The following is a 21,234-nucleotide window of genomic DNA, read 5'->3' on the forward strand; positions in this document are numbered from 1 at the left end:
AATGATCGGTCAGAATTTTATCAGAAATATGAGCGATATATGAGGATTAAACATTTTTGAGTTTCAATACCTGGTGGATTTTTTTTACATTTTAGTTTGACACACACTTACTAGGAGCATTTTAACATGACAAAAGAAAAGTGTAAAAATGCCACATCATACGGTATAGCTTTAATAAATACTGATATCTAGGGACTGAAGTTAGTAAATGCGTCGTTCCTGTTTTTAACTTCATTTCCCATCGTGCAACGTGGTACTATGTGAAGATAAACTGATAAACTGAGTGAAAAGTAAATGTATAATTTTGGGAAAATATGTCTCATGTTTTTGCTTATAGTGTTTAAACATTTGAGAAAACCTGTTTAGATCATAATTCATGCATAACTTCCCTATGTATTATCAATAAGCAGTAATTAAGAGGCTATTGAAGGAATACCGTTAGTTGTAGAATATAAGTGCATAGAATAGTAGAATATTTATAATATTGATATCAGCTAACAAGATTTAATTTCACTAATGTTGGTGGCTGACATTTATCTGTTGTGTTATATCAAAGGGTTTCCCCTGATAAATTGATAAATAATAACAAAAACAAAATAAATACAAAATTGCATTGGTATTAATCCATGTATAGTTTGTTCATTGGTTATTTCATTTCAAACTAAAATCAGAAAAACTAAATTTCTGGCTGTTTTTTTTTTTTATTTTTGTCTTTTTTAAACAAAATTCGGAAAAACCTTAAATTGAAATGAAACATCAGACCGTTTTGTAGTTATACAGTAGAAAGAAACACTGAAAAAACAGCTTTTAATGTTCTGGTTGGTGTTGTTTCTCCAGCATGTATTCCAATGAATGCCAAGTATCCCGTCCTAAACTTCTATCCACAGGCCGGACCAGTCTGTAACAGGCATAGATTTGTTTTAGTGCTAGATTCAAAAACATCATTTGTGCAGTAAAAGCTTTACAGATGTAGCTTCATATTACTGCACATCCCTGATAGTGATAGTGAAGAGATCACTGCCGTTTCCAGTTCAGTGTGGGAAACATAGTTTCAGCGTCTAAGGTTATGGTGTGAGCAGAACCTCCTTCCTGTCATTAAACACCATCGTGTTGCTCCCTGGTGATATAAAGCATGGCAGATTTCTGCACGGGTCGCCCCATTTGTAAACAGGTCCGTAATGAAATCTGCAAGATGCTCGAGTGCAGCTATCGTAGATAAAACCAGAGATACTTTAAATGACTTTGATAAAACTCATCACCGCAAACTACCACTTCACGCTTCTGGTGTCGCAATAATAGTAAAACCAAAATGATAACTTAATATTTTTGTTTTGAACGTAAAACGTAAATTACACACAGGTATGTAAAAAAATTAGGTAATACATTTTTTCTACACAAGTTTAGAAAAGGAAAAAACAAAAATAAAAACAAAAATTTGGTTTTCCTGATTTTATTTTGAAACGGAATAACAAATGAACAAACCATACACGGATTGGCATTGGCCCAAATGCCATTTTAAATATTGGTTTGGGCCTATAATTTTCTAGTCCATGCACCCGTACTTAATATAATACAGACCAAATACTATTGATATAATGATGAATATTTGTGCCTTAAAATGTGTTTCCAAAAATAATTATACACTTAAACAAAAGTTAAGTTGTGCTAGCTATGTATATGGTAGCATGACATCATCCTTTGTTAGCCATCCCAGTTCTAAATATAATCTACTGTATGTCTCATACATGGTAGGAAGAGGACAGCCTCACTCAACAAATCCAGTAAGTTGTTGTCTCATGGTCTGAAATACATTGTCAGATTTATTGATAAAACTTATTGATAAAAATAGATCTAGCAGCAGTTTTATCTTCATGTGCCTCAGTATATTTTCAGTAAAGGAGTGAACACCAAAAGGCTCCCCTTACTGGGAATTTTATTAACTGAGGTGCACCTGGAGCCTCTATAATGGAATTGATTTTGGTCTATCTAAAACAAAATACTAATCAGTATTAATGAGAGTGACTGGATGTATCATAGCTTTGATAATGATTTTTTTTTTTTTATTTGTACAATCATGAAACTTCTAGATGCAAAAACTCTCTGTTCAGGGTTTGGTAATATTCTATAACTGGAAGTCTGATTGTGTTATGCTTCATATAAACAGGGCTGAACATTGTGCTGAAGCAAACCATGGGCTGTTATTCACTGAGTGGGTGTGTTTCATTTGGACCAATGAGTCATTAGTCCCCAGAGAACACAGACTGAGTGAGGGGGGATGCTGGACAAAGCCCATTTTTTGTTGTTTGAGAATGACGTAAGATTAAGACCCATAGTCCCTCGCTGACCTTTGACCCAACCCTAACCCCAGCAGGTCACCCTGTGGTGCTAGAGCCTACTTTCCTCCCACTTTCTGAGCTACCTCAGGGTGATTCCTATTCAGAGAGAGCTCCTTGTGTTCACTGTCACGCCAAATCTGTTCAAGGCTGATGTTTTCACAAAGGGCCTTATCAAGTTGACGGGAGACCTGATCTAAACCGTGAGCCAACATCTGACAAGTTCTGGTGACCTGCCCCCAACCCAGCCCAACCTCTGACCCTGCTATTCTCAAATACATCTCCCCTCTCAAATAAACAGTCCTGTGGAAGCACATACATGCGAATGCAGGGCTATTCTTATATAAACCATTTCCAAGTAACTGCTAAAGTACAAACCGGTGAAAAATTAACGGACAAAAGCAACATAAAGTGTCTCATTAGTATCACGTTGGTCCATTACATGTTTACAGAACAGCTTCATTGCTTCCTCTGCTGAAGATGGAGGCTGGAGGTTAATTTCACTGAACTGAGATCTGGTGTCTGCTCTAGAAAAAAGTAGGAGGCCACTGGTACTGAACTTACTGATATTTCTCCCAAATTCCAAATAAAAATATTTCAGTTTAAATAGACGTAAGCACGAAAGGACATTTGGTCAAAATGGCAAAAAACGGCATTTTTGATCTCAAATAATCAAAGAAAACACAAGCAGCACAATATTAATGTTTTTACATAGGATCAGTGTGGAATAACCTTTTCAGTCTTAGCATTTATGTGTTTCTTCAGTCTTTCACATTGTGCAGCACAGTTTGTGTGATGGTTTATGAACATCCATCTTCATCTTGATCACATTCCAGATGTTTTCAATAGGGTCCAGGTCTGGAAACTTTGAGTAGTCTTGTAATTTTTTCCACAGCTGCATGATTCATATCATTTTCCTACTCATTAAGCTGTTCAATGACTCCGTATCAAGCGTAGAGCACGAGGTCATCCTTAATGGTCCACTCATCTGTAGGTGTACACTTATATGTGTGTGTAAGTATTTGTACGGAATAAAGTCACACTTAAGTACAAACCGTGCACATAAATCCCAACACAGAAACGTTTCCTAGAGACAGACCTGTGGCTGGCATTGTGTAGAGGCTGGTGGGTTCTGGTTAACTGTCTCGTACTCGTGTGAATCTCAGCAGAGCTCTGTGAACACTCTCCACCAGCCTTCACTGTTGACCATGGTTTATGTCAGAGTTGGCTGATACTGCTACAATACAGGTGACATGAATAGTAAAAATACTAAAAAATCCAAATTCACATTTAAGGTGCTTCTTAAATAGCAGCTGCTGAGAAGATGCTGAACTTAGGATCTCTTGTCAAGTGTCGCTCATAGTTTTTGCAGTGTAGCACCAGTTGAACTGTAAACATTCAGGTCTGTTTTTAGTTGAGTTTATAACCAAACAGTTTTAAGAGAACTAAAACTTTTAGTTAAATGTTTGTCTCAAGTAGTTTTTCATTTATTAACAACAGCCACTGAATGTTTATTGTACTGTTTATCACAGACAGACAGTTTCTGTTGGTTTTCAGTTGTTGCCTTTAAAAGAAAATGCAATATTTTTTCATGCCTCTTGTGTGACCCACAGCACTATGACACACAGGGAAAATTATATACAGTTCAGACTGTTTAAGTTCATGTGCACATTGACTTGGCCTTTTTCACAATTCTGAACATATATTTCAAAAAGTATTCCCTCTGTTACTTCACTTAGCCCAGCTACTTGATTTTGATGATGTGAAATAATAAATATTGTTGGGAGCATCTGTAAATTATGCAACTTGGATTAAACTCTTTGAGTAGCCTTTCACAAGCTCAGGATAAGCTCCCACAACACTGCAGGAATTCTGGCCCATTCCACCTGAGAACTCACACTGAGTCAGATTTGTGGGCTGCTTTACACGAACCGTCTGTTTATTTTCAGCCCACGGATGTTTTATTGCATATGAGGAGGGAATAAATATATTGAAATATATTGTTTGGAATGGTGAGTTTGAGTGCATTAAACAAGGTTTATGTAGGTCACTAGAATGTCAGCCATCAAGGTTTGAATCCATTGTGACTCCAAACACAATGTGCTGAAGTTTAGAAGAAGTGTATGAATGTGGAAAAAAAAAACATGAGGTGTTTGTGTCCTTTTTTTAGATTTGGTGAGAAAGGAGATGCCATCCGCATTGAAAAAGTGGTGTACACAGGAAGGGAAGGGAAGAGCTCTCGAGGGTGTCCTATTGCTAAATGGGTAAGTGGTCTGATATTACATGGTTAATATCCCCCTTTTATACATTCTTATTTACAATAGCATATAAATATGTAAATAATATTTATTTCTTATTTTTAATTCTTATTCTATATTTATATCAATATTTATATCAATACCACATTCCTTATTTTTGTCTTTGTATTTAATTTTTCACTTGTTTGTGGGGGTTTTCTACCTGCCTTTTTTCTGCAGTTGTTGTATGTTGCTGCTGTCAACTGAAATTTACCCAGAGTGGGATAAATAAAATCTTATTTTATCTTATCTTATCTTAGGGTGGTGCATCACTTTCAATTATTTGCTGTTTAGGTGAGACAAAAAAGAGGGAGTTTTTTTTGTGTGTGGACTTTTCACACCTGACAGCATTGACAATCAAAAACAGACTTATGCAGTGTCTGTGTATGGGTGGAGGTGTGTATAATGAGGGGTTTTGAGGAGACACCTTGCCAAATTTGTCACCCACAGAGAGTAAATCAGTAGGTCTCCTTCTCCTCCACTGTTACCCTTGACATATTCAGCTTAGAAATAGAAAGCAGCCATCCTACTCAGGAAGGTGTGTGTAATATGTCTTGTAGAAAACACTGGCATCTAAGGACTTCCTTCACCTTTTCTCATAGAGAGCCAACTTATTAAGGAAATTAATATTAATGTTGCAATTATACCTGGAATATTCATATTCTTTTTCATCTAGTGTGAAATTTCTAATTCTAATTCTAATAAAAGATTCATTTTGTGTGTGCAAATGGTAATTTACAGCAGAATCTGTTTGATCTATATCGCCATAAACAACTTTAGGATCAAAGTATCACATTATTTGGTTATAGGTAATTCTACCATGAAAGTCATATTTGGCAGGATGGCAGCTTCAGGATTCAACTAAAATAATCATGAACCCCATTTCATGTCAGGTGATCCGTCGTGCCAGCGAGACAGAGAAACTGCTGTGTTTGGTGCGTCAGCGTGCAGGCCACCACTGTGACAACGCTGTCATCATCATCCTCATTATGGCCTGGGAAGGTGTCCCGAAGGTCCTGGCCAACAAGCTGTACCGAGAGCTCAGTGACACCCTCACCAAATATGGCAACCCGACCAGCAGACGCTGTGGCCTCAATGATGAGTGAGTCCATGACAGTTATCCCTTGACATTCAACCCACATGCAACTCTTATTCACAAACAGCAGGCAGGTTTATTTTAGGGTCAGGAGTGTGATGCATTTTAACACCTTTGCTGCATCTGTACATCCTGCTATTAGTTAAGAAATTGTCACAAATCATCTTCCAAACAACCACAAAACATACCAGGAAAGAATGAATATATGTTTTTATTTTACCAACAAAATCCACAAATGTAATCTGTGTTCATGTGGGAGTTAGTAACATGGAAACAAGTAAAAATTGCAAACATTTTTTTTGCAGAGATGAGTTTTAAAGAAAGAAATTATGTGTCGTAGTCACCAGGTATCACATCCTCTCTGTCACACTTTCTTGACATTTACTGACCACATGAATTCATGATGTTTCAGACATGAATGCTTGATAAGTTTCCCCTATATTGCTTCTATAGCTCCTCAAAGAAAGTACATTTTATTTATAGAGGGCTTTTCACAGACAGGGAGTCACAAAGTGCCGCACAGTACAAAATACAATTAAAATACAATACCAAGATTCTAAATATTTGTTTGGATCCCAACCCTCTGGTGGCTCTGTTTGGGATCTTAGATGATCAGGTGACTTTACCATCATCTAAGAGACAGGCCCTGTCATTCTGTTCCCTGCTGGTGAGGCGTGCTGTCCTACTCAAATGGAGAGACTCTGCCCCTCTTACTCATGCAGTGGCTCCATGACCTTATGTCCTCCTTAAAACTAGAAAAAATGAGAAACTGGCTTCAGCGTACTACTGCTACGTTTTACAATATATGGGGCCCTTTTTTTTTGGCACATTCCAGTGTATTCTGACTCATGCACCTTTTATCAACTTGCACAACTGCATGCTGAGAGGTGAGGGACTGTGTTGGGCCTGTGAATGTGAACTGCATGGGGATAAATGGGATTACTTTGAAGGGATTACTTTGATTATTTTTTACTTTTGGTTTTTTCCTTCCTTTTTTTTTTCTCTCTCTCTTTTCTATAATGCACAGTTCTGTATTGTTCATTGTCATTATTTGCATTATTTGTAAGAAAAAAAACAATGGTTAAAAGTACAATACAATACAATAAATACATTAAATGCAATCAGCTGTAGCAGCTCTGAGGCAGTTTGGATCTAAAATGCCTGCTTGAACAGGAATGTCTTTATTTGTTTTTTAAAAGACTCAACAAAGTCCATGGAGCGTAGGAGGAAGATCATTCCAGAGATGCGGCACAGCAGCTTTTAAAGATCTGTCACCTTGTGTTTTAAAACAAGTGTGGGGGACTATCTGCAGGTGCTGCCCTGAGGACCTCAGGCTGCGAGCCGAGCTGCAGGGCTGGATCAGGGCAGCAATATAGACAGGGGCCTGGTCATGTAAAGCTCAGAAAGTGAGCACCAGAATTTTAAAATGAAAGCGAAATGGAACATGGAGCCATGGGAGAGATTTTAGAATAGATGTAATATCAGCTTTCCTGTTAGTGCAGGTCAGAAGCCTCGCAGTGGAGTTTGGACAAATTGCAAGTGAGCAGGCTTCGTCTTTTTTAAGCGCGTGAATAAGCTGTTGCAATAGTCTGAGTGTGAAGAGACAAATGTGTGAATGATCATCTCTAGCTCATTCGAATGATGTACACTAACTTAATTATGTGCTCTCTTTCTCCCCCTGCAGTCGTACCTGTGCATGTCAAGGCAAGGACGCAGACACTTGTGGTGCTTCCTTCTCCTTCGGCTGTTCCTGGAGTATGTACTTTAATGGCTGTAAGTACGCGAGGAGCAAAACCCCACGAAAGTTCAGGCTACAAGGAGATCACCCTCAAGAGGTAGTCTTTGCATTGCATAATGCTGTAGCGTTAACATTTAAACAGAATGATTTTGTCATTGTTTGTGTTGACCTGTGATGTTGAATGTTTTGTTTGTTAGGAGGACAAACTCAGGGATAACTTCCAGCATCTGGCAACTGAGGTGGCTCCTTTATACAAGCGCTTGGCCCCACAGGCATACAGCAACCAGGTGACATATACTTTTATACTTGTATTTGATGGTATGTAAACTCACAAAACTGTTAAGCAGTGAAAACTTCAAAGATATGGTTCTATTGAGCCTGTTTACATGCACACCAATACTCCGATCATTATCCTATTTCTGGAGTTATCAGATTAATGTGTAAACACAATTAAAATCATAGAGAACGGAAGTTACAAAGTCAAACAGAAGCAAAAGATAATAACAGGAAGTTTAAGTCTATCATCACTATGTACTCTGAAAGAAATCCAATAATGGACTGGAACGTCTAAACCAGAGTTTTTTGATTATCGCATTTCTTAAGTGCATGTAAATGCATTAGATCCGATTATTACAATTACCCAGTTATCGGACTTTTAGAGTCATGTAAACAGGCCCATTGTTGTTGTTAATTGTCTTCCTCAAACAATAGTTTATGTGAGAGCACAGTCTTGACTGTCACACAGTGATACGTTAAAGAAACATGAAAAGAAACACATTAAGGACGGGTTCATCTGCAGGAGAAAATAGACAGTTGAGGTCAAATATCATTTGTATCTGCAGATGTATTAAAGTGTCCTCTGTCTTTTACCTCAGTGCCAGACGGAGTCAAAAGCCCCAGACTGCAGGTTGGGATTGAAGGAAGGTCGGCCATTCTCTGGAGTCACTGCTTGTATGGACTTCTGCGCTCACGCTCATAAGGACCAGCACAACCTCTACAATGGTTGCACAGTGGTAAGACGATCACTCACCATGACTTCACATTTGTGTCATGACATACTTTTAAGGCAAAGTAAGCATATATTGATCTTTCATGTTACTTATTTACTAGTGTTCACTATCACTTACCAGTGATAGTGGTGTTATGATGAGTCATTTTCTTTTAAACAGCAATAAATGGTTGTACGCAAAATGTAAATCTGTCTACCATACATATTACATTGTCCAGTTTGAAAGCATATAACATATAATAAGAATTAGGGGTGTAATGGTGCACTTCTTTGTACCGAACCGTTTCGGGGCCTTTCATACAATATGGAGGTGTACCGAAGGAATACATGTAGCCTATGTAAAGAATGCAAACACTCTGGAAGCAGGGTGGACACAAGCAGAACCCATGTGCAGGGTTTCCTCTATATACATTTAGTAGTGGCGAATTCTCAGCGCCGCTGCAAAAATAACCCAAAACATGACAACACAGGGTGTAACAGAGGCATAGAAGCCGGGTCAGATGTTTGAAGCATGTTGAGTTTCACTTTTGGTTTTTGGTATGTTGCAGCTTTGTGGCACAAAAGAGCCCATGGGTTTCTTTATAGCAAAAAGGGTTTTATTTTTTAACTGAAGTTGGCAAAAAGAAGTGAACCTGCTCCTCTTCTCCTTCCCTGTGCCTCTGCTGAAGTGTTACTGTGAGGTCATGTTCACAGCACCTCAGGGAATACTGTGAGATGTTCAAAAACACTCAGTAAATTACAGAGTTTGCCTTAAATGAACATTGAAGATTCATAAATACAAAAATACATAACATGTGGGGTGCCTGTTAATGCATAAATGACTGAACAATATTTTGTAGAAATATCCTGTGTCCCACAGGTAGTTACAGAGCGCACCCCTGCTATAACCCCCCTTGACTCCTTCACTGTACTGAAAACGTATTAAAAATGTATTGAACCGAAGACCCCTGTACCAAACACATACTGAATCAAAATTTTTCTGTTCCATTACACCCCTAAAAATAACGATAATAATAACAATAATAATGCTAAAAAAAGTTTCACAGCTAACATTTCCTCTGTCTTTTCTCTCTGTGCTAGGTGTGTACTTTAACTAAGGAGGACAACCGTACGGTGGGGGAGATCCCCGAGGATGAACAGCTCCATGTCTTGCCGCTTTACAAGATCTCCCTGACTGATGAGTTTGGCAACGAGGAGGCTCAGCGTCTCAAGATGAAGACAGGAGCCATCCAGGTGCTCCAGGCTTTCCGCCGTGAAGTGCGAAAATTGCCTGAACCTGCCAAGTCTTGCCGACAGCGCCGCCTGGAGGCCAAGAAGGCTGCGTCCGAGAAGAAGAAAAGTAAACTGCTGCAGCAAACAGGGGAGACGCCAGATAAGACAGTGGTCAAGGCAGAGGTCTGCATCAGCAGTTCCCCTCAACCCCAAGGCAATAAAGGTGAGTCAGCAAGTTGTATAGATGTTTTCTTGTACGTAGCCCTTTTCATGCATTTAGTGCTTTTACAAAAGCAGTTGACAAATTTAATTTGCTCAGGTAAATACAGTATTAGATGAACTTTTGAACAGAGTTGAAAGGGAGTAGGAAACACTCAAATGTTGGTTTGATATCAATAAATTATCTCTGAATGTCAAGAAAACTAAATTTTTGATTTTTTAAAGTCATCACGAAATCACTGATGATGTTAACCGAAAAATCTGTAATCATGAGATTGAAAGAGTATTTATGACAAAACTCCTTGGGGTCGTGATTGACCATAAGCTAACATGGAGACAACGTATTGGTTACATCAGAGGTAAACTTTCTAAATCAATAGGAATCCTTTATAAAACTACAGGAGTTTTGCATTATAAAGGCGTGTGTACCATTTCTTGTTCAATTATTCAACCATACCTGTCTGTGTGGAGCTATGCGGATCCACCTTCAAAACAATAACTCATCCAATAGTTGTACTGCAGAAACAAACCATACCGATCGTCCATAAAGCTGATCGTTATGCACACACAACTCCACTGTTTCTCAGTTCCTGTGTTACGAAATTCAATGACTTGTTTTATTACAAAACTATGCAAATAATGTTCAGAGCCAAACAAAAGTCCCTCCCAGACTCTGTTCAAAAGTTATTTTTGATACAGGAAAGAAGGTGTGCTTTTGGAGGTGTTTGTATGTTTACTGTACTAAAAGCCGTTAAATGTATAAAAAGAACATGTGTTTCTGGTACTGGGGTTAAATTATGGAATGACATAAATATAAACGTAAAGATGTGCGATTCATTAATGGTTTTCAAAACATTGGTGATTGATGCTTTGATTGGTGCCTAAAACTGATTTTGATTTGAATGTAGATAAGGCGTATTTAAATATTTAGCTTCTGCCTGAGCCTATTCAGTCTCAACATAATTCATAGACGGTTGACTTAAAATCAGCCTCATTGTTTGTATTTTCTGTGTTATGGATGATGACTGGACAAACATGAACCTGAATCTGACCCAATTAGAGGTTACTGAAACTGTTTTGGAAGATTTCCCTTCACTGTGAAAATTAGGTCCTTTGGTTTGTAGTGTTATTGTAATCAGGGAAAATTGATGTTTTGGTTCATACATCAGTCTATGTGCTTTTATCTCCAATCACCTGGAGTATGGTGAAGATAACTGTCTTAGGTAAATCCTTTTTGCAAACGGAAACTCTGTGGACAAGTGTAGTCTGCTGTTGGTATTGCACTGCAAGTCAAATTTTCAATAAGATGTCACCCATGGCCAGACTCAAGGCCACATTTTCCTGAGTTTTTTTTTCCTATTTAGTATAATTCAGTGTCATTTCAGTGAGGTTTTAAGAAATAACTCCACCTCACTGTTTGTTGACATTGTTTGTTATGTTATTAACAGCAATTCAGTTTTGTGATTAACCCATTTCATGTGGAAAGATATTTTGAAACTTATTTCATGAAGAGGAGTGGAAGAAAAACTGGATGTGTATGTACTGACAAGGCCTTAAAGTGGTTTGTGTTCAAGAGCATAAAAAAGAAAAGATACATGGGAGAATACTATATATACTATATAATACAAATATTAATAATGCTTTTAAAATTCTGACCAGCAGAGTTTCTTATTAACTTTTTTTATTGTTTCCATTATTCAGCAATTATAAAGCAAGAGGTGAAGCCCAACATCAAGAAGGAGCCCTTTAATGGATCAATAGATGGATATCCTGTGCAGACAGCAGACCCGTTCAACAACATCTATCCACACTCTGCCTACTATGCAAGGGGAGGCCTTCCCCCAACTGGCCAGCCCTCTGCACCAGACCCCGTAAATGGTTATCACCCCAATCTGCCTGCAATGCACTATGGCTACTACAACTATCCACCCAATGCACTTTTCCGCCCTAAGCTGAGGACCTACGAGGGTCGAAATGGCGCTTTACCCAAAGCAGGCAGTAAGGTTGTCCAGATGGACCAGAAGCCTGATATTCAGAATCTTCAGGCCAGACTGGCTCAGTCCTACCCCAGCCACCCTGAACAAACCAACCTACAAAACCACAGCGCTTACCCCAGCCTACGGACTACCAGTCCCGCCCCTCCTCTGTCTCCTCCGAGTCCTCCAACAGAGGCACTCCAGTCATCAAACAGGAGCCCATGGATGTGCCAGTGTATGAAGGTGCTGTACTCAGTCAGGCAGGTGCCATCACACCCAGCAGCACCCCACAGCCTGCTGCTTGGCCGGGGCACAAACTTAACGGAAGTATTGTTCCCACAAACTGGGATGGCCACCTAAACCCTAAACCGAGTCCTGAGGCCTCATCATTAATCCAAGATAAGAAGCAGTTTCACCAGCATCCTCAGCAGCAGCGGCAGCCTTCTCCTTACCCCCAGCAGTGGACTTCCTACCCCGGGGCAAACACCCCAATGGCCTCTCCTGCCCCATCACCATCACTCCAGGTCCCTCCCTCTCCATCTCCCTCACCTCACCTTGGCACAGTGCACCCGGGTAACATCCCCCAAGTCTCCACGCCACGGCCTTCCACCCCTCGGCCAAGCACCCCTCACCCAGGTACACCACAGCCTGGATCCTCTCACTCAGGCTCTGTCACGTTACAGCCAGGCGCTCCAAGCCCAGGTCCCCCCAGGCACTGGGCTAGACCCGCTCCCAGCCCGCAGCCAAATGCTTGGGCCATGGGGCCGGCCTCATACAGCCCTGCTCTGAAGCACAGCAACCCTACTGGAGCCTACCCCGACAAGATGTGGTCCGAGACCGGGGAGAGTCGCTGCTCCACACCACTTGGGCTCCAAGAAAAGGCCTGGAAGTCTTGTGGAGGTTCAGTTGCGGGCAGCACCCCGTCCCCGGCCCCTGAGGGTCGCCTTTTCCCTGATGCCCTCCAGCAGTCGGGTCAGGCCTGCTGGGACCCGAGCCAAGCTGAAAGTGATGCTGAGAGCGCCAAGGGACGCGAGGAGGACGAGGATGAGGTGTGGTCTGACAGCGAGCACAACTTCTTGGATCCCAACATCGGTGGAGTAGCAGTCGCACCAGCTCACGGCTCTATCCTAATTGAATGTGCCCGTCGGGAACTACACGCCACCACTCCACTCAAAAGGCCGGATCGCTCCCACCCCACACGCATCTCCTTGGTCTTCTACCAGCACAAGAACCTGAACCAGCCCATGCATGGCCTGGCTCTGTGGGAGGCTAAAATGAAGCTACTGGCAGAGCGAGCGCTTCAGAGGCAGCAGGAAGCGGCTCTCCTCGGACTCTCCCAGGAGGACATCAAGGCCCTCGGGAAGAAACGCAAGTGGGGGGCTACGGTAGCAGGGGCCAGTCCAGGGCCGGGACAATCTAAAGACAAGAAAGAGGGGCCAGTGACACGGTTAGCCCCCACATTCCACACCACCTCTGTTGTCAATGTGTCTCCCTATGCCTTCACCCACCTCACCGGGCCCTACAGCCACTTTGTCTGAGGTCAAAGAGACATGAACAGACTGAGCGCTACAGAGTGGTGCAGTGGAGGGAGAGAGCGATGAGCAGGATGAATGTTTCTCAGCCGTCCCGCAGTCTGGCATCTCTCCATCCTGACCCCTTCACAGTCCACTTGGAGGAGGGGACATTTTTATTGTTTTTACCTCATGTCAGGCAGTGGTTTGGGCTTCAGACACACTGCCTGTGGTGCTCTTCCTCTCTTTTCCCTGGAGAGGAACTCCATTGCTTTTTCTTGTTTATAGAATTTTAATGATTCTAATTATTGCTATTATTATCAATATTATTATGATTGCTATTGTTACTGTCAATGTTGTTATTACAGGTATTATTATAATGAAGACTTGTTTGTTTTTTTATTATTGCTGTTTTCATTAATGTTATTATTAATGATGTGATTGTTTTGAGTTATATATTTTTTTAATCAATCAGTCTGATCAATCAAACTCAGACAATTGCTTTTTCCATGTTTGGAAAATGTGTACGCTCTTTTATGTTAGATTTTTTTTTTCCTTTCTTTTTTGTCAGTTTTCCAGCTGTACTTAGAGGAGGAGCGTTCATCTACCAGGCAAGACAGTGTCATTAGAAATCACAGTCTTGTCTGCTGTTTGGATATTTTTCCTAAATTATAACATATAACAATATCCAGATATTTATCTTTGATGTGAAAAAGACACTTTAGGCCTACAAAATTTTGTTTCAGTTATCACTAACCTGGATTTTAAATGACAATGTTTTGTCAAAATGCACCAGTTGTCATTGCTTAAAAGTTATACAGTGGCCAGAGTGATTTTAGCTTATTTCATGGCAATTGAAAACGTTTGCTATTTTCATTTTTAATAACAAAAATAACTAGATAATGGCCAGGTTGAAATAATTGCAACTGGCAGTTAAACTGTAAAATTGCAAGTAAAAGTCACCACTTTTCTTGCCATTAGATGGTGCGCTTCTCCTCCTTTTCTACACCCCTCCAGCTTTCGACTGGTGCTCAACTTTCAGCTCTGATAAAATTTTCATTCCGCTTACTCTTCATGGCACTTGATGCTGTACTTCGGTGCTCTAACACAAATCTGGCTCAAGCAGTATTTGCAAGTAAATATTTTTCATACAGAGTACTATAAAGATTGGATTTATTACACCTAGGAATTTGTCATGCAAAGTAAAGTATTATAAATTATCGTACCGATATTGTTATATCCAACTGACAAATTGGATATTCCGCACTAATGATAAATATTATTTGGAAATGCTGTTTGACCCAGATGTGCTTTTACCACACAGAGATGGAACAGGTGAACACTCTATCTTCCTATAATGCTTGAGTAGGGGTGAGCACTTCCCAATGTAAACTCTAGAGGGCAGCAGTGACTGCCATTTCAAAGTGGCGTGTATTAACAAACCTACAAGCACTTGTAATCCATTCAGATGACTGTAGAGCCTTGCCTCACTGCTTTAACCATTCACATCCAGCAGAGGGGGATCTCTTACCCTGATTCTGGCTGAATGAGTTGAAAAAGCAGATCAAGGTAAAGGCGATCTGTCCCGCTGTGTGTGAAGTATGAGAAAGCCCGAGCTGGGTGAGAACAGAGGAAACAGTGTTGGGACAGCAGTGCTTTTGGTGCTCCGACACACACTCTGGTGCTCTCCTACTACACTTGATTTTACTGTGAAGGGCCCACTTCCTCTGCATGGTGCTGTCATCTCAGAGCAGAGTGAGGCGCGTCCTTCTACAGGCACCTTGTCACCACAGAGCCAGCCAATCACAGCGGCCGCCCTCTGGTTGCAGCTCTGTCTGGTTCCCTTTGAGGTGTTTTTTTTGCAGTTATTCTGGCATGGTTTTTGTCTCAAACAAAGTACACTGTACAGGGCAGAGAAAGCACAGTAATTCAATGCATTGTTGGTGACCTGCCAGCAGTGTTTGTCATAGTGAACAGACTTTGGAGATTGAGGGAGAATAAAATTACTGTAGCTTCTAGGAGCTGGCACCTAAAAGCCAACACAGTGAATCGATAAATCTCTCACTTTGTGTGTTTGTGTGCACGCATGTGTGCATGATGTGTGCGAGTATGAAAGTCAAGAGCCAAAGAGAGAGACTATTTGAGAATCTGAACAGAGTCCCATGAATCACTTGTTTTCATTTTCACCATCAACCATATGATTGCTTGGTCTGATGGTTTTGCTTGCGCTGAAAGTGAAAATGAGGGACTAATGGAACTGGGGCTTTAAGGGCCGACTCCTGGCTGCTAGTGGTTGTTTGGGTCAAGGCCCTGGTCATCTGTGAAAGACCCTGGGTCTCCAGCTCTCTACCTCACGCTGTAGAGACACTGGTCACAATCACAACTTGCTACTGAGGGCAGAGAATCATACATTTGTCCCTTTGTGTCCTCTAAATCTCCACACTCATTTTAACCTGTTTTTTTTTTGTTTTGTTTTTTAAACCCTTATTTATTACTACATGGTGATGATGATGATTGTCTTGATGTTTTTTTTTTTCATCTTTTTTTATACAGCTAATACAAATTGTACATAGAGAAGAAAAGATTTATAAAAGCACTTTTAATCTTGATTTTAATGACAAAAAGAAAGAGCCGATATTTCACAACTTGAAGCTTAATTTTTGTTTTGTTCTTTTTTTTTGTTTTTTAATTTTCTCAAGAGAGAGATAAAAAAATGTAAATATTAAAATATTTAGGTAAGATTATTTAACTGGTGAGGATAGTAACTAAACCATGAATGACTAGGGGGTATTTTGAAGTCTCTGGCAGCCCTTAACAATAGTAAACAACACTTGGTACCAGTGTGTTGTGTGTAAATGTGTGCTTAGTAACACTGCTGTTTTTGCTTTCGTAAGTACTGTACCCCCTGTCAGCATGTAACTGACAGAAACCCGTCGCTGTCTCAACACGAACCGACCAAGCCCGTCCTTGTAAGATTAAAACCACGCTCACTTGTGACGGTCGTAACTGGAGAATCCCCCTCCCGTGCTGCATTTATGCGACCAAATCTATGAATTTCACAACGAATTTGCTTCACATCACAGCAGATTTTAGTATCCCGTCTCAGATTACACTAGATATTTTTAATTCAAGACACCAAAATTGTGATTTGTGGTGATTTATAAATCTAAAAACTTTCCCCCGTTGAGATAAAACAGATGATTTGCATTGAACATGAAGGGGTGGGGTGTTTAGATACATGCTGGTAGATGCAGAAGCAGTCGGAAGTGAATCAGCAGGTGATGTTTAGCGAGGGATAGCGCAGCAATGTGGTAGACTATCAGGTAAGAGACTGTCTCCCTGCTTGTTTAAATGTACCTATAATTATACTCTAGTTCTCATAGTAAGTATGCACTTGGCAGAAAAGTTCTGGCGCTCCTGGATTACACCAGGTATTTAGTTTGCAATCCTCATTCTTTATTTTACACATTACAACCACCAGAGGGTCTGATGGAACCGGTGCAGTTCGCTATAACAGGGCCGTCTTGAACCTCTTTTTACTTTTGAACCATAAATGCATGGCCCACATTACACACATACACAACACACACTTAATAAGAATGGGTGCTGAAGATACAATGTACATGATATCTTATGAAACTTTGTAAATTTCCAATTTTCACATATTCGGTGGACGGTTCTCACGAGAGGCGCCACCTCCCAAGCACGTACCGAGATGGGGAGGTCGGTCGGTCGGTCGGCTGGTGCTATGATGCTACACTTTAAATTCACTGTGTAAAACAAAAAAAAAAAGGACAAAAAAGACAAAAAAACAAACAAAAAAAAAATAGGAATTAAAGATACCACAAATATTTTTCTGAGCTCTGAGAATGTCAAGAGAATTATACTTTTGATTAAAGCAGTTTCAACGGATAGGAAGCTGCCTTGGTGCTGACTTTGTGAAAAGTCTTTTTGTTACGACGCTACAAATTTCCATCTCTTTTTGAGGGCAGGGGGGTACTCAAACAGTTGAATACATTCTCTATTTAGATTCATTCCACATTGTACTTGAACTCATTTAAACTAGGATGAGACAGACGCATATGGGAAGACTGTTATCTGGGTTTCATGTTCGGTACGGTGCAAGTACCAACGGCTATTGAAATAAATGATCCTTTCAGTATGTTATACATGTTTATGTTAACTGAATGATAAGATACTCCAACAACACAAGACTAGCAATTGTGTACTGCCTCCCTCTTCCTCTACCTAGTTATGCACTTCCCCTTTTTTCTCTTCACACCTTGTATATTTTGCCTTTTCTCTCTCACACACACAAACACAGCGAATTATTTGCATCTCACAGTGTATGGCCCACTTTTAGAAGTCTACCCAACACCTATTTTAACAATCACGCTCCAGACTTGGAATAAAGGCTTGGACCCTGGCCCATACAAACAAATGAAAATGAACCTACACAACTGGCAGCTACATTTCTTTTTGAGTTCTAGGATTGTTCTTGGTTCTTTATTTTTCATGTCAAGGATGCAGTATGTAAAAAAAAAAAAAGTGTTTTTGTTCAGTCTCTCTCTCTTTGTAGCTGTATGGTGTATTATGTGAATACATAGTGTATGTGGTAAAAAGCCCACAATATTGTTTTATGTTGCGCGATAAATAAAAACATTGAAGTGATATGCGTTTGCTGTGTGTGTTTGTTTTCTGATGCTCAGTGGACGTTCCAACATAAGGTGGTAAAATATTATCCCTTTCTGTACTGATTTGTAACCTCTAGGTGGTCCAATCACATGGATATTAGAGTACACGGTTCGATAGACGTAGAAGGAGTGCAGAATGAGTGCGTCCTCGCTACAAACCCATGAGCGCTTTAGTGGCCCTGAGCAGAACTGGACACAGTGCATTTATTTCAAGGTCGATGAAAAACCTATTTTGCAGAATGATAAATGCAAGATAGCTTTTAAGAGCGCAATCGCAGGGTAAAGCGAGTCGATGAATGATGGATGGTTTGGGTAGTGCTGGACAGCTCAAGTTTCTACATTAGAATCAATAAAATGAGCTCAATGTGTAGGTTATGAGTCTGTCATTTTAAATCGTCGTTAATATTTTTACTGTAGAAAATGTAATTCTCTCTGCATGTGTTTCTCAAACTGCCTGCTTTGGCAGGTTTTTCATGTTTCTAATGTGTTTTTAGTAATTACTTGTAATGTTTTTTGACTATGATCAATTCTTATAACATAATATGATTTAACCAATTTTTTAATCATACTATACAAAGGCCAGACTTTAGATTACACTATTATTTTACACTAGTGCGTTGACCTGTAGGGATCCACGCTTTCCATGATCCATGATTTTTGTAATACTCCATGGCTGAGGGACATGTTTTGCTATGATAACATTTTCATTTTCTCCTTTTCGAGCATGTATAATTCCATTTCATTTGTTTTATTTATGTTATTATTATTATTATTATTATTTATTTATTTATTTTTAATTAATTAATTAATTAATTTATTTATTTATTTTTTGTGGTTTGTTTGCTTATCAGTCTTTTATGTACCAGTACCTATATTTTGCTGGTTGATTTTTGGTTTTGTTTTTTTTTTTCACTGTCTACATGTTTGAAATAAAGATTTCACTCATTCATTCATTCATTCATTCATTCATTCTAAGTGGTATCTTAAGTGTACTTTTTCTGGCCTTTATACTCACACCCAGTAGATCAACCAGTATGCACTTATGTACATATATTGGTGCCTGAGAGTATGTAGGAAGGTGGAACATGTCTTAATCCATGTTATATCACATCTACATAACCTAGGCTTTTAGAAAATATACAGTTTTCATAGGTGGGTGATTTAGATTTCCATTAATAATACAGGCCAAAATGTATCAGCTGTACACTTTTTCATCGATATAATGTAGGGCTATGTACAGGTAAAAGATTGAGGGCAGGTGGATCAAGTCCCAACTCATGTTATATCACATCTAGAGAATATGGGCTTTCAGAAAATATCTAGGTTAAGTGGTTGAATCTGCATTGCCTGCGTAGAGGCCTCCATGTCTTTGCTGCATACTTGGTTCAGCTATAGAGGATATGCACATGCAGTGGTGTAGTCTAGTTTATTCTAGTGGGTATACTCTGATTTTTCCCCTCCCAGCCTCATACACCCCCGTCCTGGAGCAACATCTGTACCACAGCACCCCTCCCAGAGCAGCAGCTGCTCCAAAACGGCCCCAAACAAGAACCACCACGCTCATTAATGCATAAAGTATACATCCACTCATAAGTGAGATCATGAAAGACTGATTATGTGTTATCAAAATGTAAATGTATTGTAAGCAAGACAAGATGTGTAACTGTCATTAGTAGCTGGAGATTAATTAACTGTTCAACAGCCCATGACAAGACAAGACATAGACGTTTCAAATCAAGAAGAGCGAATGATTAAATAATATAACCTGGAGGTAAACAAAAACCTGGAGGTAAACAAAAACATCAGTAATTAACATTAAGTATAACACAAGTTGTCTTTTTTGTATCTATGTTAGCATTCAGACCTGCTGAACAGGGTCAAAACCTATTAGTGAACTGTTTACAATCTTCAGCCATGGCTAAGAAAATGCATGAAAAATAAAAAGGAGGCAAAAATTCCACTCTTTCAAGGGCTCGAATTATGTTATTATGTTATTATCTAACATATCAGTCATTTAATGGTGTACATTGTGTCTTAATTAATGGACCGTTAAGATGCTAATGGGACCAGATCAAGTGCAAGTGAACATCAGTGTCATAAATTGAAGTTTCACCTATCATTTCTCAAATAGGGTCATTTTTAACTTAAGAACTCTATTTTATTGAACTGTTTACAAAATTTCAGTATCACTTGTAGAAAAAAAGAAAGATATAATCAATATAAAATTAACCTAAAAAGGATTAAAATATGTAAATGCACTATTACCTTTAATAATATTTGTTCTTGCTTGTGTCAGTGATATTTTAAGTCTGTGAATCTGAAGGAACTAACAAGTCAACAGTACAATAATATAGAAAGGTTCAGTCCAATCCAATTATTAGTCAAATATGTTGTTCTATTATCTGTATATATCACTACAGTTGGAATATGTATGTAAATAAAAGTTTATTAGCATATTTGTAGTGCTTTAGTTAAAGCAAAGTCTTTTACTCTGACTACTGAACAAAGGTACAAATTGCTGTCCCTGTGTCACAACATACTAGCGTTCATAAAAACTTATCATTGCAATATTTTTATCCAATATTGATTACAATTGTACTTCAACATCATAGCTAAAACCCTTTGATTCATTTACGATCCATTTCTTATGAGACCAGCATGTTTTCTGCATGTGTTTGTGAAAGGTGAAAAAAAAAACATTAATTTTGAGTCCCTGTGTCACAATCAGTAATTTTAAGTATTTTTACCCACAATTTTCTTTCTGTAAATTGCAACATGCCATGTGAAAGTATGTACTCAGACCTATTCATACATGTATTAAACATGGAGATCAGTTATATAGTTTAAACACAGACTATTGAACAGGAAAAGTGTCCCTGTGGCCCCGCTGGATCTAGTCCAATGAATTAATTTCATTTTTATTAACAATTTTATGAATTAACTATATTAACGTTTGAATATAGCATTAACTTTGTACATTTACATGGTTTCTACCAGCTTTATATGTTGTCTACTATTTACCTGACTTGCCTTGAATTCCCTTACCTGACTCTCACTCCACAAGGATGGACAGGTCCAGTTCTCATCTACCACACACACACACACACACACACGCACACACACACACAGAGAGAGAGAGAGAGAGAGAG

At 39.4% G+C, this 21,234-nt stretch overlaps 1 protein-coding gene across 1 annotated transcript in view; it reads left to right on the forward strand.

The window, feature by feature from the left end:
- Positions 1-18,062, forward strand: part of LOC115426444 (methylcytosine dioxygenase TET3) — a 40,072-nt gene extending 22,010 nt beyond the window's left edge. Inside the window, 8 exon segments of the mRNA XM_075353492.1 lie at positions 4,504-4,597; positions 5,524-5,732; positions 7,411-7,561; positions 7,662-7,751; positions 8,340-8,477; positions 9,554-9,908; positions 11,606-12,010; positions 12,013-18,062. Of these exon segments, the coding sequence (XP_075209607.1) occupies positions 4,504-4,597; positions 5,524-5,732; positions 7,411-7,561; positions 7,662-7,751; positions 8,340-8,477; positions 9,554-9,908; positions 11,606-12,010; positions 12,013-13,418 (2,848 nt within the window). The 3' untranslated portion in view covers positions 13,419-18,062.
- The last annotated feature ends 3,172 nt before the right edge of the window (positions 18,063-21,234 follow it).

The sequence above is a fragment of the Sphaeramia orbicularis genome, chromosome 9, assembly GCF_902148855.1.
Source record: "Sphaeramia orbicularis chromosome 9, fSphaOr1.1, whole genome shotgun sequence".
NCBI classification, from domain to species: Eukaryota; Metazoa; Chordata; class Actinopteri; order Kurtiformes; family Apogonidae; genus Sphaeramia; species Sphaeramia orbicularis.